Here is an 18,496-nt window from a genome sequence, read left to right on the forward strand (position 1 = left end):
CTGTCTGTCTGTCTGTCTGTCTGTCTGTCTGTCTGTCTGTCTGTCTGACTGACTGACTGGCTGCCTGTCTGACTGAATGACTGTCTGTCTGTCTGTCTGTCTGTCTGTCTGACTGTCTGTCTGTCTGTCTGACTGACTGTCTGACTGACTGACTGTCTGTCTGTCTGACTGACTGTCTGTCTGTCTGTCTGACTGACTGACTGTCTGACTGTCTGTCTGACTGACTGTCTGTCTGTCTGTCTGTCTGTCTGTCTGTCTGTCTGTCTGACTGACTGACTGACTGTCTGTCTGTCTGTCTGTCTGTCTGTCTGTCTGACTGACTGACTGACTGTCTGTCTGACTGTCTGACTGACTGTCTGACTGACTGACTGACTGTCTGTCTGACTGTCTGTCTGTCTCTCTTACAGACCTGCAGCTGAACGTCTCCATGGTAACTACCACACTGCGATTGGTCAGAGAGAGTGTCAGTAACACCAGCCTCCTCCTCCGTCAGCCAATCAGAGAGCTGCAGAGCCTCTCTAACAGTGAGTCAGGCATTTCAGGCTCTGCCTCCTTCAAAGATCAATACTGATGATGTCATCAGTGGTCCGTTTGATTGATTAGGTGATGACGTCTTTATCCTGAAGCAGCATTAAGCAGCATTCAAACTGATGTGGACATGTCTCTGATTGGTTATTACCACTGAGTTGATATTAGATATTTATGTATAAATATTCTGATAAACTGTTGTATTAATAAAGTGATATATTTATATACTGATATATTGTATCAATGTATAGATGTATTGATATATTGATCTTTGTGTACCTCAGGTTCGTCGGTGCCACTGCAGCAGGCGCAGCTTCAGGTTGCAGCTGCTCGCTCTGGCCTGCAGGAGGCGCTGCAGCGGCTGCAGCGACTCAGACAGCAGCTGCAGGATTCTTCTTCTGTGGTGGAAAACACCAACAACACAGTAAAACAGACCAACCAGCTGGTGACTTATACACAGACTGCAGGTTGGTCTGCAACCTTTATTGAGACAAAAAAAGATACAAAAATGAGAGCTTCTATGTGGTGGTAACACTTCCTGTTTCCTGTTTGGTTAGCTTATGAGGCGCAGCGTAAAATAGAGGAGGCAGAGCATCGTACAGAGCGTCTAATGGACAGGATAAAGCCACTGAGCATGCTGGGAGAAACACTGAGCAGGAACCTGTCTGACATCAGAGAGCTGATCGATCAGGCCAGAAGACAGGCGGCATCGGTACATAAACACACATTGACAGAAACACACACGATGATGATGATGATGATGATGATGATGATGATGATGATGATGATGATGAAGGTGTTGTGATGTCATCAGATTAAGGTGGCGGTGCAGGCAGACAGGACGTGTGTTCGATCCTACAAACCAGAGATTCAGTCGAGTAACTTCAACACTCTGATTCTGACGCTGAAGACGACAAGAAGGAACAACCTGCTGTTCTACCTGGGCAGCAACACACAGGTACACACACACACACACACACACACACACACACACACACACACACAACCTGTTGTTCTACCTGGGCAGCAACACACAGGTACACACACACACACACACACACACACACACACACACAACCTGTTGTTCTACCTGGGCAGCAACACACAGGTACACACACACACACACACACACACACACACAACCTGTTGTTCTACCTGGGCAGCAACACACAGGTACACACACACACACACACACACACACACACACACACACAACCTGTTGTTCTACCTGGGCAGCAACACACAGGTACACACACACACACACACACACACACACACACACACACACACACACACACACACACACACAGTGCTCAGTACTGACAGTCAGCTGATGTCTGTTGTGTGCAGGCGGACTTTTTGGCGCTGGAGATGCATGATGGGAAAGTTTCTCTGCTGTGGGACCTCGGTTCAGGAAGCACCAGACTGGATTCTCTTGGACCAGAAATCACCAACAACAGATGGACCAGGATCAACGTGACACGGTACGACACACCACCAAGAGATCACCAAAACTAATAAATACACCAAATTAAAGTAAAAACAGGCTGCCGCTGCTGAAGTTATGTGATGTAATTTCATATGATGTCATGTGATGATGTCATGATGTTGGCAGGTTCGGAGCCCACGGCTCTCTGTCAGTCCATCAGCTGGAGTCGCCTCCGTCGCCCGCAGTAACAGCTACATCGCCTGGACCCGCTCGTGTTCTAGACATCGACAACAACACGGTGATCCACATCGGAGGACTGGGAGCTCACACTCAGGTAACATACACACATCAGGTGCACAGGTGTGTGTGGTGAACAGGTGAACAGGTGATAACTGTGTGTGTGTGTGTGTGTGTGTGTGTGTGTGTGATGTCAGACCCCTGCAGTGCTGCGCTCCACCACCTTCCAGGGCTGTTTGGGCGAAGCGTCGCTCAACGAGAGAAACATCGGACTATGGAACTACAACAGTAGAGAGGGAGAGTGTGGAGGCTGCTTCAGCAGGTACGCACACAGGTGGATTAACATACAGGTGGACTAACACACAGGTGGACTAACACACAGGTGGACTGACACACAGGTGGACTAACACACAGGTGGACTGACACACAGGTGGACTAACACACAGGTGGACTAACCTACAGGTGGACTAACACACAGGTGGACTAACCTACAGGTGGACTAACACACAGGTGGACTAACACACAGGTGGACTAACCTACAGGTGGACTAACACACAGGTGGACTAACATACAGGTGGACTAACACACAGGTGGACTAACACAGGTGGACTAACCTACAGGTGGACTAACAAAGGTGGACTAACATACAGGTGGACTAACACACAGGTGGACTAACACACAGGTGGACTAACCTACAGGTGGACTAACAAAGGTGGACTAACATACAGGTGGACTAACACACAGGTGGACTAACACACAGGTGGACTAACATACAGGTGGACTAACACACAGGTGGACTAACACACAGGTGGACTAACACACAGATGGACTAACCTACAGATGGACTAACCTGCAGATGGACCAACCTACAGATGGACTAACCCACAGATGGACTAACATACAGATGGACTAACATACAGGTGGACTAACACACAGGTGGACTAACACACAGGTGGACTAACATACAGGTGGACTAACACACAGGTGGACTAACACACAGGTGGACTAACACACAGATGGACTAACCTACAGATGGACTAACCTGCAGATGGACCAACCTACAGATGGACTAACCCACAGATGGACTAACACACAGATGGACTAACATACAGGTGGACTAACACACAGATGGACTAACATACAGGTGGACTAACACACAGATGGTTTAACCTACAGATGGACTAACATACAAGTGGACTAACCTACAGATGGACTAACATACAGATGGACTAACACACAGGTGGACTAACATACAGGTGGACTAACACACAAATGGACTAACACACAGATGGACTAACATACAGATGGACTAACATACAGGTGGACTAACACACAGGTGGACTAACACACAGATGGACTAACCTACAGATGGACTAACCTACAGATGGACTAACACACAGGTGGACTAACCTACAGGTGGACTAACACACAGGTGGACTAACATACAGGTGGACTAACACACAGATGGACTAACCTACAGGTGGACTAACACACAGGTGGATTAACCTACAGGTGGACTAACACACAGATGGACTAACACACAGATGGACTAACCTACAGGTGGATTAACCTACAGGTGGACTAACACACAGATGGACTAACACACAGATGGACTAACACACAGGTGGACTAACATACAGGTGGACTAACATACAGGTGGATTAACATACAGGTGGACTAACATACAGGTGGATTAACATACAGATGGACTAACCTACAGGTGGACTAACATACAGGTGGACTAACATACAGGTGGATTAACATACAGGTGGACTAACACACAGATGGACTAACACACAGATGGACTAACCTACAGGTGGACTAACATACAGGTGGATTAACATACAGGTGGATTAACATACAGATGGACTAACATACAGGTGGACTAACATACAGGTGGACTAACATACAGGTGGATTAACATACAGATGGACTAACATACAGGTGGACTAACATACAGGTGGACTAACATACAGGTGGATTAACATACAGGTGGACTAACATACAGGTGGACTAACATACAGGTGGATTAACATACAGGTGGACTAACATACAGATGGACTAACATACAGATGGACTAACATACAGGTGTGTGTTTTGTAGTTCAGCCTGGAGGTTAAAACTACAGCTTTCTAAAGAAAGTTCTGAATTGCATTTAAAAAAAATGAAGTCTAGAGGTCTTACTGTCCGTCTCTCTATCTGTCTGTCTGTCTCTACCTGTCTGTCTCTCTACCTGTCTGTCTATACCTGTCTGTCTTTCTCTCTACCTGTCTGTCTGTCTCTACCTGTCTGTCTATACCTGTCTGTCTTTCTCTCTACCTGTCTGTCTGTCTCTACCTTTCTGTCTATACCTGTCTGTCTTTCTCTCTACCTGTCTGTCTGTCTCTACCTGTCTGTCTCTCTACCTGTCTGTCTGTCTCTCTACCTGTCTGTCTGTCTCTACCTGTCTGTCTGTCTGTCTGTCTCTATCTGTCTGTCTCTCTACCTGTCTCTCTCTCAGTCCCCAGGCGGAGGAGACGTCCTTCCATTTCGATGGTTCTGGCTTCTCATTGGTCCAGAAGTCTCTGCGAGCGACCTCCACCTCTGTCGTGCTGCTGTTTAAAACGCTGTCGCCGGGCGGATTACTGCTGTACTTGGCCTCCAACAACACGGTACCGCAATTATTGTGAAGCAGACTCAGATGTTGGCTCTCTTGCTGTTGTTGTTGAGACTCTTATTGTGAAGGAGACTCAGACGTTGGCTCTCTTCCTGTCTTCTGCAGAGAGACTTCCTGTCCATAGAGCTGGTGGGGGGTCGAGTCCGTCTGACCTTTGACCTCGGCTCAGGTCCCCTGATCCTGACCTCCAACAGAAAGTACAACACAGGAGTCTGGTACAAGATCACACTGCAGAGAAACAAACGCAAAGGTTATACTGCTACTTATTAGTACTACTGCTACATATTAGTACTACTGCTACTTATTAGTACTACTGCTACTTATTAGTACTACTGCTACATATTAGTACTACTGCTACATATTAGTACTACTGCTACTTATTAGTACTAGTGCTACATATTAGTACTAATGCTACTTATTAGTACTACTGCTACATATTAGTACTACTGCTACTTATTAGTACTACTGCTACATATTAGTACTACTGCTACATATTAGTACTACTGCTACTTATTAGTACTACTGCTACATATTAGTACTACTGCTACTTATTAGTACTACTGCTACATATTAGTACTACTGCTACTTATTAGTACTACTGCTACTTATTAGTACTACTGCTACATATTAGTACTACTGCTACTTATTAGTGCTAGTGCTACATATTAGTACTAATGCTACTTATTAGTACTACTGCTACATATTAGTACTACTGCTACTTATTAGTACTACTGCTACATATTAGTACTACTGCTACTTATTAGTACTACTGCTACTTATTAGTACCACTGCTACATATTAGTACCACTGCTACTTATTAGTACTACTGCTACTTATTAGTACTACTGCTACATATTAGTACTACTGCTACTTATTAGTACTACTGCTACATATTAGTACTAATGCTACTTATTAGTACTAGTGCTTCATATTAGTACTACTGCTACTTATTAGTACTAGTGCTACATATTAGTACTAATGCTACTTTTTAGTACTAGTGCTTCATATTAGTACTACTGCTACTTATTAGTATTACTGCTACATATTAGTACTACTGCTACATATTAGTACTAGTGCTACATATTAGTACTAGTGCTACTTTTTAGTACTAGTGCTTCATATTAGTACTACTGCTACTTATTAGTACTACTGCTACATATTAGTACTACTGCTACTTATTAGTACTAGTGCTACACATTAGTACTAATGCTACTTTTTAGTACTAGTGCTTCATATTAGTACTACTGCTACTTATTAGTACTACTGCTACATATTAGTACTACTGCTACTTATTAGTACTAGTGCTACATATTAGTACTAATGCTACTTATTAGTACTAGTGCTACATATTAGTACTACTGCTACTTATTAGTACTAGTGCTACATATTAGTACTAATGCTACTTTTTAGTACTAGTGCTTCATATTAGTACTACTGCTACTTATTAGTACTAGTGCTACATATTAGTAAAACTGCTACTTATTAGTAATACTGCTACATATTAGTACTACTGCTACATATTAGTACTACTGCTACATATTAGTAATACTGCTACTTATTAGTACTACTGCTACATATTAGTAATACTGCTACTTATTAGTACTACTGCTACATATTACTACATAATACTGATGCTGCTTATGGGTGTGTCCAGGCTACTTGTCCGTCATGGCAGCCGACCAATCGTCAGACAAGGAGGTGTTGGAGGCGGAGTCACCAGGAACAGCCTCTGACCTGAACCGCTCTGACCTTGACCCCATCTACATCGGAGGACTCCCTGCCTCCCGACCAATCAGGTGAGTGTGTTGATGTCACCAGGTGAAGATGATGTCACAGGAGGGTTACATGTTAATGCTCTCTGTCCCTACCTGTCTGTCTGGTTGCTAGGCGACAAGTCATCTCGAGGTCGTACGTTGGCTGCATAAAGAACGTGGAGATCGCGCGGTCGAACTTTGACCTGCTGAGAGATGCATATGGAGTCAGGAAGGGCTGCGTACTCGAGGTACACAAATATATACATACAGTATATATACTTATGTAAATTATATATAACACACTGAAACATCTCAATGATCAATAACCTGTATTGATTTCCTGATCAGGCGGTGCGGAGCGTCTCAGTGTTGGGTGGCGGCTTTGTTCAGATCGCTCCGCGCTCGCTTGGCCAGGAGGCAGAGCTTTTGTTCTCCTTCTCTTCCAACAACCAATCAGGAGTCCTGCTGGCTGCCTTCAGTGACGACCGCACACAGCGTCAGGTGAGACCAGAGAGACGTCACATGATACACCTGTGGATCAGCTGTTAGTGATTCACCTGTAGATCAGCTGCTCAGCGTGTGCACATAGAAATGAATGAGAAAGTATTACTGTCATTGTAACCACAGTGTATGTTATGTGTGTGTGTGTGTTTGTGTGTGTATGTGCGTCTGTGTGTGTGTGTGTGTGTGTGCGTGTGCGTGTGCAGCACTTCCTGTCTGTGCACCTGGCGTCCGGTTCATTGGAGGCGGAGCTTGGAGAAGTGAACGGGGCCACACGGCGGGTGGTAGTGGTGAAACCCGATGGTGGATCCTTCGCTGATGGAACGAAACACTCCGTCATCATCACCATCAACAAGAAGTATGTGTTACCATGGAAACAGAGACCTGTCTCACCTGAACATGCCTCCCCTGACTGAAAAACATCGATTGATGTTCTCTGTCTCTCAGGTCTCTGTATGTCCAGGTCGACGAGGAACACCTGAAGTCCGTCTCTCTGTTGCCAGGCGGACTCTCCCGTCTCTCTCCAGCCTCCTTTTTCATTGGTGGGCTGCCTTCAGGTGAGGAGTCTCGTCTGCCAATCAGATTGCAGGACGTGTCCAGGTGGTTCAGAGGCTGCATCCAGCACCTGGCGGTGGGCGGAGCGTAAGTCTCACACACACACAAACATACACAGGTTGTTTCATTGTTTCTGTCTCCCTGATTTGTTCATTGTTTTGATTGGCGGCTCCCTCCAGGCTCATTGACCTATCAGGAGCAGTGCGGTACGAAGGGGTGGAGCTCGACAGCTGCCTATTAGAAGAGAGAGTCGGGGGGGCGGTTCTGCCTGATGACCAGGATGTAGAGCCCACTCCTGACCCTGCCCACCTACCTTTAGCCCCGCCCACTCACCTGAGTGCCCTGACACCTGGAGCTCTGACAGTAACCAATACATTTATGCCTTATTGATTATACATTGTTTATTGGTGTTTGATTATTGGTTATTAATGTTGTTAATTAATTATTGGTTATTTATTTATGTGTGCTGCAGTGTGCCTCAGACGCGGAACCAAGCTTCCTCCCATCAGCAGCTCAGTTTGGTTCGTCCAGACACAGTCACATGACTTTCATCATCAGCCCCAACACTGTCCGTAAGAGGTGAGTATCCATGACAACAGGGGGAGGGGCATCTGTGTCATACAGTTCTGATTCTACCGTGTTGTGTTGTCTTAGTGTCTCCCTCAGGTTGTCGGTTCGAAGCCGGGCTCAGGACGGTCTTCTCCTCCTCCTCTCTGACTCCAACCAGATGGATCACGCCATCCTGCGGCTGGCGGCGGGGAGGCTGTTGATGTCAGCTGACCTGGGGAAAGGCCCCGCCTCAGTCACTTCATCTGTTGTCATTAACGATGGAGAGTGGCACACAGTGAGTCATGCACACATCAAATACACACAGGAAAGGCAACATCACTAATTCACCTGAAATAAAGGTGAAGTTCTGACATCACTTCCTGTCTACTCTCTGTTGCGCCCGCTTCTGTAACAACACAAATCTGTCTGTCTGTCTCTGTCTCTGTCTCTGTCTGCCTGTCTGCCTGTCTGTCTGTCTGTCTGCCTGCCTGTCTGTCTGCCTGCCTGTCTGTCTCTCTCAGGTGAGTGCAGAGGTCAGTCGGCGGTCAGTGTCGGTGTCAGTTGACGGCTTGAGTCCAGACTCTGTGTCAGTTAAAGGAAACCAGCTGGACGTGAACAACAGACTGTACCTGGGAGGACTGCCACACACACACTCTACCAGGAGGATCAACGTATGACACACACACACACACACACGCACCTGTGCACGTGTCAAAGCTCTGCGCTTGTTCACTGAATTAACTGACTGCGGTGATTAAACTGAAATGAAAGGATTGATTCACATCACATGTTGTTACGAGCAGCAGAGTAGGCGGGGAGACACTGACCCAGTCCAGACCCAGTTCAGAAGTAGCCTGGACTGGTACCTGGGAAACTGGAGGTGAGGGTTGGACTGGTACCTGGGAAACTGGAGGTGAGGGTTGGACTGGTACCTGGGAAACTGGAGATGAGGTTTGAACTGGTACCTGGGAAACGGGAGGTGAGGTTTGGACTGGTACCTGGGAAACTGGAGATGAGGTTTGAACTGGTACCTGGGAAACGGGAGGTGAGGTTTGGACTGGTACCTGGGAAACTAGAGATGAGGTTTGAACTGGTACCTGGGAAACAGGAGGTGAGGTTTGGACTGGTACCTGGGAAACTGGAGATGAAGTTTGGACTGGTAGCTTGGAAACTGATGCTGCAGCATCTAGTGGACATTAGTGGTACTGCATCTCCATGACGATGTGTAAATCAGCCAATAAAAAGCAAAGTTAGACAAAACAAATAGGTGTGTCTAGACAGACAAGTGAGGTCTGAACTGCAGGTGTTATTTCACAGTTAGTTTTACTGACAAACAGCCCTGATATTTGCTGAAAACATGAGACTAACCCTATCTCCCTGTCTGTCCACCTGTCTGTCTCTCAGGCCAGCAGCAGTCTTCCAGGTTGTCTTCGCTCTGTCAGTCTGAATGGTGCCATGTTGGACCTGTCCAAGCCGGCGTCGCAGCATGATGTCACTTCCTGTTTCACCAAGGACCAGACAGGAAGTTACTTTAACGGCAGTGGATTTGCCGAAATCAGTGAGTCCAACATGAAGAACGTTAATGTGATTGATCTGATTTAATCTGAGTCATTGTGATTTAATGTGCCTGTTTGTGTGTGTGTGTGTGTGTGCGTGTTCAGTGCGTGATGGATACAAGGTCGGCTCCGATGTGTCGGTGTCTTTGGAGTTTCGGACGAGTCAATCAGAGGGAGTGTTCTTGGGAATCAGCAGCGCAAAGGTCGACGCCATCGGACTGGAGATGATTAACGGACAGGTATGTGTGTGTGTGTGTATCTGTTTACACATTTAAATATTTAATTATTTACGCATTCACTTGTTTCCTCATTTACATGTTTACTAATTTTTACCTGGTTGACCTGTGTTCCTCCTGGTTTACCTGTGTTCTTCCTGGTTTACCTGTGTTCTTCCTGGTTGACCTGTGTTCTTCCTGGTTTACCTGTGTTCCTCCTGGTTTACCTGTGTTCTTCCTGGTTGACCTGTGTTCCTCCTGGTTTACCTGTGTTCTTCCTGGTTGACCTGTGTTCTTCCTGGTTGACCTGTGTTCTTCCTGGTTTACCTGTGTTCTTCCTGGTTTACCTGTGTTCTTCCTGGTTGACCTGTGTTCCTCCTGGTTGACCTGTGTTCTTCCTGGTTTACCTGTGTTCCTCCTGGTTGACCTGTGTTCCTCCTGGTTGACCTGTGTTCTTCCTGGTTTACCTGTGTTCTTCCTGGTTGACCTGTGTTCTTCCTGGTTTACCTGTGTTCCTCCTGGTTTACCTGTGTTCTTCCTGGTTTACCTGTGTTCCTCCTGGTTTACCTGTGTTCCTCCTGGTTGACCTGTGTTCTTCCTGGTTGACCTGTGTTCCTCCTGGTTTACCTGTGTTCTTCCTGGTTTACCTGTGTTCTTCCTGGTTGACATGTGTTCTTCCTGGTTGACCTGTGTTCCTCCTGGTTTACCTGTGTTCTTCCTGGTTGACCTGTGTTCTTCCTGGTTGACCTGTGTTCCTCCTGGTTGACCTGTGTTCTTCCTGGTTGACCTGTGTTCCTTCTGGTTTACCTGTGTTCTTACTGGTTTACCTGTGTTCTTCCTGGTTGACCTGTGTTCTTCCTGGTTGACCTGTGTTCTTCCTGGTTGACCTGTGTTCCTCCTGGTTTACCTGTGTTCTTCCTGGTTGACCTGTGTTCCTCCTGGTTTACCTGTGTTCTTCCTGGTTGACCTGTGTTCTTCCTGGTTGACCTGTGTTCCTTCTGGTTTACCTGTGTTCTTACTGGTTTACCTGTGTTCTTCCTGGTTTACCTGTGTTCCTCCTGGTTTACCTGTGTTCTTCCTGGTTGACCTGTGTTCTTCCTGGTTGACCTGTGTTCTTCCTGGTTTACCTGTGTTCTTCCTGGTTGACCTGTGTTCTTCCTGGTTTACCTGTGTTCTTCCTGGTTGACCTGTGTTCTTCCTGGTTGACTTGTGTTTCTCCTGGTTGACCTGTGTTCCTCCTGGTTTACCTGTGTTCTTCCTGGTTTACCTGTGTTCTTTCTGGTTTACCTGTGTTCTTACTGGTTTACCTGTGTTCTTCCTGGTTGACCTGTGTTCCTCCTGGTTTACCTGTGTTCTTCCTGGTTGACCTGTGTTCTTCCTGGTTGACCTGTGTTCTTCCTGGTTTACCTGTGTTCTTCCTGGTTTACCTGTGTTCTTCCTGGTTGACCTGTGTTCCTCCTGGTTGACCTGTGTTCTTCCTGGTTTACCTGTGTTCCTCCTGGTTGACCTGTGTTCCTCCTGGTTGACCTGTGTTCTTCCTGGTTTACCTGTGTTCTTCCTGGTTGACCTGTGTTCTTCCTGGTTTACCTGTGTTCCTCCTGGTTTACCTGTGTTCTTCCTGGTTTACCTGTGTTCCTCCTGGTTTACCTGTGTTCCTCCTGGTTGACCTGTGTTCTTCCTGGTTGACCTGTGTTCCTCCTGGTTTACCTGTGTTCTTCCTGGTTTACCTGTGTTCTTCCTGGTTGACATGTGTTCTTCCTGGTTGACCTGTGTTCCTCCTGGTTTACCTGTGTTCTTCCTGGTTGACCTGTGTTCTTCCTGGTTGACCTGTGTTCCTCCTGGTTGACCTGTGTTCTTCCTGGTTGACCTGTGTTCCTTCTGGTTTACCTGTGTTCTTACTGGTTTACCTGTGTTATTCCTGGTTTACCTGTGTTCTTCCTGGTTGACCTGTGTTCTTCCTGGTTGACCTGTGTTCCTCCTGGTTTACCTGTGTTCTTCCTGGTTGACCTGTGTTCCTCCTGGTTTACCTGTGTTCTTCCTGGTTGACCTGTGTTCTTCCTGGTTGACCTGTGTTCCTTCTGGTTTACCTGTGTTCTTACTGGTTTACCTGTGTTCTTCCTGGTTTACCTGTGTTCCTCCTGGTTGACCTGTGTTCTTCCTGGTTGACCTGTGTTCTTCCTGGTTGACCTGTGTTCTTCCTGGTTTACCTGTGTTCTTCCTGGTTGACCTGTGTTCTTCCTGGTTTACCTGTGTTCTTCCTGGTTGACCTGTGTTCTTCCTGGTTGACTTGTGTTTCTCCTGGTTGACCTGTGTTCCTCCTGGTTTACCTGTGTTCTTCCTGGTTTACCTGTGTTCTTTCTGGTTTACCTGTGTTCTTACTGGTTTACCTGTGTTCTTCCTGGTTGACCTGTGTTCCTCCTGGTTTACCTGTGTTCTTCCTGGTTTACCTGTGTTCTTCCTGGTTGACCTGTGTTCTTCCTGGTTTACCTGTGTTCTTCCTGGTTGACCTGTGTTCTTCCTGGTTGACTTGTGTTTCTCCTGGTTGACCTGTGTTCCTCCTGGTTTACCTGTGTTCTTCCTGGTTTACCTGTGTTCTTACTGGTTTACCTGTGTTCTTCCTGGTTGACCTGTGTTCCTCCTGGTTTACCTGTGTTCTTCCTGGTTTACCTGTGTTCTTCCTGGTTTACCTGTGTTCTTACTGGTTGACCTGTGTTCTCCCTGGTTGACCTGTGTTCTTCCTGGTTGACTTGTGTTTCTCCTGGTTGACCTGTGTTCCTCCTGGTTTACCTGTGTTCTTCCTGGTTTACCTGTGTTCTTACTGGTTTACCTGTGTTCTTCCTGGTTGACCTGTGTTCCTCCTGGTTTACCTGTGTTCTTCCTGGTTTACCTGTGTTCTTCCTGGTTGACCTGTGTTCTCCCTGGTTTACCTGTGTTCTTCCTCAGATGGTGTTTAACGTGAATAATGGGGCGGGGCGAGTGTCGGTGCGTTCCATTGGTCAGATACTGTGTGACGGACAGTGGCACCACCTGCTGGCGAGGAAGACCAAACACACTCTGAGTCTGAGTGTAGACGGGCGGAGCTTCACGACCCTCAACCCCTACCCACAATCCACCTCTGCTGAGACCAACAATCCCGTCTACTTGGGAGGATTCCCAGGTGAGCCCCGCCTCTCAACTCTGAACCGTTCATCAAACATTGATCGAATGCTCACACAGAAAGATCAAAGAAACACATGATTGATTAACCTGTCTGTCTCTCTGCAGTTGGGGTGAAGCAGAACTGCCTGTCTATCAGCTCTCGGTTCAGAGGTTGTCTGAGGAACGTGCAGCTTATCAAGTCTCACCTGAACGTCGCGCTGGACCTTAGATCTGCTCACTCCCTGTTGGGCATCACCCCTAGCTCGTGTCCTGTTGCCTAGCAGCACTCAGAATGGCTCTGATTGGTCCACAGACACTCACAGTTCTATTAATGCTTCAACAGATTAACTGAAGTCAAAGTGAATATTGATGAAATGATTTTCTTCCTCTCTCTGTAATATTGATCTGACTCTGCTGAACAATTAAAGAACATCTAAAAAAAAGTTTTTCCTCTTCTCTCTATAATGTCAGAGAAACAACTTCAGCTTCAATCAGTGAACACAAACACTGACTCCAGTCATGAACTTTGACCTTTTAGTCACAAATAACCAACCACATGTAATCAAACTAAGAATATCAGTTGTTAACCTTCACAGAGACCACAGCTCGTTATTTCCTCTCAGCTGCTCTTCAGACTTCACCTGGTGAGGCAGCTGGATTTGTGAGATCACATGAGAATCCGTCTTGTCAGGCTGGTGTCTCAGACCAATCAGTGTCCAATGAGGATTCTCATGTGATCTTGCCAATCCAGCTGCCTCACAAGGTAAGACAGTGATAGATGGTTCATCCAATCACCTGCTAAGGATTTTTTTGAAAGTGCCGCCCTTTTCCAAACAGTTTCCCTGGACGACTTCTCAGATGTTTCTGTGTAACAAACCATCTGGCGCTTCAGGTGACTTCAGACTCAGGCTAACGTTAGCAACCTCTGCTATTCTTTTTTTTTGTCATCAAATGACTATTGAGATGAAAACACAAAGTCTACAACCAAAAGCACGACTTGTTTTTTGAATTTGACAATAACAGAAAGTACATAGAAACATAAATAGATAAAATAAAATATTTAAATAAAAATTGCAAAATAATATTTTAAGTTACATATATAAAATATCACAAGGAACCAAATATAAAGGTAAAATAAGTAAGTAAATGCTTTATCTCTTCTATTTAAGTCCTCTCCCTACTGTTAGTTGGTTTAGATTTCCATATTCACCTATATATCAAACTCATTTAACATGAAACTAGCACAGGTCTCACTGCGGTTATAGAAATAACCTCGGTTCCAGCTGTCTGCTCTTTGTGTCGGATAGTAACAAACAGAGACTTTAATGATTTTAAGGATATATGTCGGATTTATGAGCTGGACAGAGGAAACCTCTAAATAATGGAGGTATTTATTGATGCATACAACTCAAAAAACACCAAAGGCATCGTAGGTAGACTATACAAGGCTATAACTTCAATGAATAAATCCTCAACAGATTACATAAAGGAACGCTGGGAAAAGGAACTAAACGTGGTAATAACTGAGGACATGTGGGCTAAAGCATGGGAAACCCAGTCTACTACTACAAGTTCATTTTTTTGGAGAGACTTTTGCTGGAAAACTCTGACCCGTTTCTTTATTACCCCTTACCAAAAATCAAAATCAAGTGGGATGCAACACTTTTGCTGGAGGGAGTGTGGATCAGATTCTGGTCATGCCCACATGTTCAGCATTTTTGGAGGGGAGTGGGAAATTTAGTATCAGAGATTCTGGACCTGGACACTGATTTTTCTTTCAATGAGCTATACCTCGGACATATCCCTCAAGGTCTTAGTAAAAGCGACACATATCTCTTGAAGATATTTATGGTCGCAAGTAAAAAAACAATAACTAAATGCTGGCTTCAGAAGAATCCCCCCCCATCGCTGCCCTCATTAGTATAATCAACTCTATCCGCCTGATGCAGAAAATGACTTTCACTCTTCGACTTCAAAAAGAGAAGGGGGATGCATACTGGAACAAATAGACATTGAGTAGTCATTTCTCTCTGAATCTTCCTGACACTTTTTGAATTCTGTACCTATGATTGTTTCCCTTTTTTTTGTTGTGCCCCAGACCTCCCCGTTTCTGTTTTCTTGTTGTAAAAACTGAAATAATAAAAAAAAAAGGGTTGAAAATTAAATCATTATAATAATAAAAAATAAAAACATTAAAATAAATAAATAAGGACAGTCATTAGAAAAGAGCAATTAATTTGACTTCATGAAATATGTTTCTGTAATATTCAGAGAATCTGTTGAGTGAGAAAGTTCAGCATTGAGCTAATCTCCATCAAAAAGAGGAAAAAAGGTTGTGAACCTAAAATTTTTTTCCTAAATAAAATTTTTAAAAAATCAACAACATTGTTTAGAGATTTGTTATTCATATTGTCACAGAAACAAATTATATATTTAAGATTAAAACAGTGAGTAACTTTAGTGGTACTGAAAACACAAAAACATGAAATTTCATGATTTCACACTGGAAGAATAAATGGATCGAGGTTTGATGTTATCTTCAGCCACATACCTGGAGATTATAGAAGTCAATTTTTATAATATACAATTCTGAAATGAACTTCTTTGAATTTATCAGGAATACAAAACTAATCAGGTAAAAGCCATGATCCACTTTATTTCTTCCAAATGTGAGTTTCCTCTCTGAATGATTTTGTTTTTACTTTTAAAAATGTCATGAAAATGTTTACTATTACATTTCTTGTCATATATGTTGATGCAGTGTGACTCTTCATAAAATGGATTAATCCAGAAGGAATGGCTTTGATTACGCAGTTCTATTCTTTAAAAGAAACTGGACAGTTGTGTCTTATTATTAAAGCTCATAGGACAGTACAGGACCATGTACTTCAAAAATAGACAAAATGTTGACAATATTTATTTGGAAACACTTGGGATTTTAAAAAAGAGGTTTATTCCTAATAGTTATATTATCTTTATCACATAAGAAAGTTTTATGAGGAGAAAAATTGTGAATGAAGAATAATTTCCAGGCAAGAAGGGTTTGCTGATAAAACTTAGATAAAGAAACAGGAAGTTTGTTCGGTGAGTAAATTACTTGTTAAAACCAGCAGACCATGTTTAATTTAAACGTGTTTACACTATCAATGAAACTGAAAACTTCAAGACCTCCCTCCTGCTGTTAGAAAGTGCTGCCTCTTTGAGTTTGAGTTTCATTTTTCCAAATGAAGTCAAGGAATAACTTGTTGATTTCATTAGCTGTGGGCTCATTAACAGAAGGAGAAAGTCTCTTTGAAACCAGAGGTTAAAGACATTCTTGGTTTTCTTAATCCTTACAGTAAAGTTCAGTTGCTGTTTGGCTGCAAGGTTTTTAGTTATATAAATGTTCAAATACTTAATTGTGATCTTTACAGGAACATTTTCTATTAACGTATCGTCACAATCAGGTTTGGGCAATAACTCACATTTATATACATTGAGCTTCAAACCTGAAGCTAGTGAAACTGTTCAACTACATCAATAACTTTCAGCAAGTGATATTTATCTTTTAAGAAAAGAGTTGTGTCCGCTGGTCGCAAAATTATTTTTTTCCTTATTAAATATAGAGGTGCCTCTAAAATCTGGATCATGTACAAAACTTAGGGATAATAGTTCAACATCAAAAATAGATGAAAAGGGTGAAATAGGGCAACAATGTCTAACCACAGAGCTATTGATTCCTTTATAAAACATATCAATAGTATCTATAAAAGCTTTTTTCAAAAGCAAACAATATAAGTTTTTATAAGAAACTTATGTTCAGTGATGTCGAAGGCTTTGTAAAAATCTAAAAAAAAGAATAGAAGACAATGATAACTTCAAGCTGTTGCAGTTGTTAATTACTTGAATATGCTGTAGAACTGTTGAGTATATCATGTGGGAACATATGTTGACATATTTAAGAGGATTATTGCATCAGATTGTTTAGAATTAAACATGTTTACTGCGGGAAATGCTCTCTGTGTGTGACACAAAATTATTTGCGACATTAATCCCAACTAGACTGGGCTTCATTTCCCAAAATCACCTTCAGGCTAAAATGATCTTAGTCTTGGAGTAACAGCGGGACTAAGATCATCTCAGCCTTCAGATGCTTTTAGGAAATGGGGCTTTGGTCTGCAACCATAATCTGAAGACCTGCCTCGCTAGTAACACTCACCCAGAAAGTGAGAATATCAGTCAGACATGTTAGTGTAAACTGGATGCTTGTATTTCTAATTTAACTTGTTACAATATGGTTAAAAACAGCTGTGTAGGCTCAGAACAGGAAGAAAGAAAAGGCATGAGACTGGAGGCATCATTCCATTTTTTGTAATGAGCAAAAACCTACAAAATCAAAGGCTTAACACTGTAGTTTCACCTGAGAAAGCAAAACAAATCAAACATTTGGACTGAAGTGTTACAGAAGCCGTAGATAAACAAATATGGCAGCAACGTTATTGTTTATACATATAGATATCTACATACTGTGTAACTTTAAAATCATATAAACTCAGCGTCATTTAAGATATTTATTATAAATGACAGCAACGGAGGTGATGTGTGACCCCTGTGTTAGCTTAACTCCAGCTAGGTTGAGAAGTGAGACTGAAGATAAATCCACTTGATCACAAAAGTTTAAAAGACAAACTCCTCCCACCGGTAAACTGCTCAGGTCAGAGCAGAATCGTGTTTATTCTTGCAGAAAATGAGGCAGCAGCAGCGACGCAGGACTCTTCATCTCTACTCCTCAGCCATCTCTCTGCTGCAGAGCTCACCAAAGCTCAGCAGCAGTCTGTCAGCAAGTAGCAGCTCTGTCCCCAGTCCAGCCCCGCCATGTGGGCGAATTTTTCAGCCTTAGCTTAGTTAAGCTTAGTTTAGCTTTGCCCCATGTGATGTAAGAAGGGGCATCAAATTAGATTTCCTCTGATGGGCAGGTTCGGACCTTGCATGGTGGTCCCTGTACCCATTCGGTGTATGAATGTGTGTGATTGGGTGAATGTGATTTGTAGTGTAAAAGCGCTTTGAGTGGTCGGAAGACTAGAGAGGCGCTATACAAGTACAGTCCATTTACCATTTTAACGTTAGAATAACAGTTTGTATGTAACCGCTGCTTTTTTCAATTCGTTACTTCACCATATGTGTCATTTCCAAGTTGAATAATTACTCCAGTTCACAAGTGTGTAGTTTTGATTAAATCAAGTTCAATACAAGCTATGAACAACCAAAAGATTTAGAGAACATATTATTCATATTAGTCGCTATATTATGGGTAGGACTGTTCATTTCATTTGTCTTTGGAATTTTATAAAAGAGAAAATTTAAAATAACATGTTTTGTTCATCAAATAAGGAAACAAA

At 43.6% G+C, this 18,496-nt stretch overlaps 1 protein-coding gene across 2 annotated transcripts in view; it reads left to right on the plus strand.

The window, feature by feature from the left end:
• lama1 (laminin, alpha 1) overlaps positions 1–13,532 on the plus strand; it is a 52,671-nt gene extending 39,139 nt beyond the window's left edge. For both annotated transcript variants that reach the window (XM_042399759.1, XM_042399760.1), the window contains exons 43-64: positions 408–524; positions 813–995; positions 1,086–1,240; positions 1,343–1,486; positions 1,879–2,012; positions 2,144–2,291; positions 2,392–2,516; positions 4,695–4,845; positions 4,956–5,100; positions 6,505–6,646; positions 6,738–6,852; positions 6,953–7,105; positions 7,312–7,463; positions 7,553–7,747; positions 7,840–8,023; positions 8,133–8,239; positions 8,315–8,504; positions 8,731–8,880; positions 9,614–9,767; positions 9,871–10,004; positions 12,924–13,137; positions 13,245–13,532. In XM_042399759.1, coding sequence (XP_042255693.1) covers positions 408–524; positions 813–995; positions 1,086–1,240; positions 1,343–1,486; positions 1,879–2,012; positions 2,144–2,291; positions 2,392–2,516; positions 4,695–4,845; positions 4,956–5,100; positions 6,505–6,646; positions 6,738–6,852; positions 6,953–7,105; positions 7,312–7,463; positions 7,553–7,747; positions 7,840–8,023; positions 8,133–8,239; positions 8,315–8,504; positions 8,731–8,880; positions 9,614–9,767; positions 9,871–10,004; positions 12,924–13,137; positions 13,245–13,399 — 3,347 coding nt within the window. In that variant the 3' untranslated portion in view covers positions 13,400–13,532. The remainder of the gene's footprint in view (positions 1–407; positions 525–812; positions 996–1,085; positions 1,241–1,342; positions 1,487–1,878; positions 2,013–2,143; positions 2,292–2,391; positions 2,517–4,694; positions 4,846–4,955; positions 5,101–6,504; positions 6,647–6,737; positions 6,853–6,952; positions 7,106–7,311; positions 7,464–7,552; positions 7,748–7,839; positions 8,024–8,132; positions 8,240–8,314; positions 8,505–8,730; positions 8,881–9,613; positions 9,768–9,870; positions 10,005–12,923; positions 13,138–13,244) is intronic.
• Positions 13,533–18,496: the final 4,964 nt, after the last annotated feature.

The sequence above is a fragment of the Thunnus maccoyii genome, chromosome 21 (genome assembly GCF_910596095.1).
Source record: "Thunnus maccoyii chromosome 21, fThuMac1.1, whole genome shotgun sequence".
Lineage (NCBI taxonomy): Eukaryota > Metazoa > Chordata > Actinopteri > Scombriformes > Scombridae > Thunnus > Thunnus maccoyii.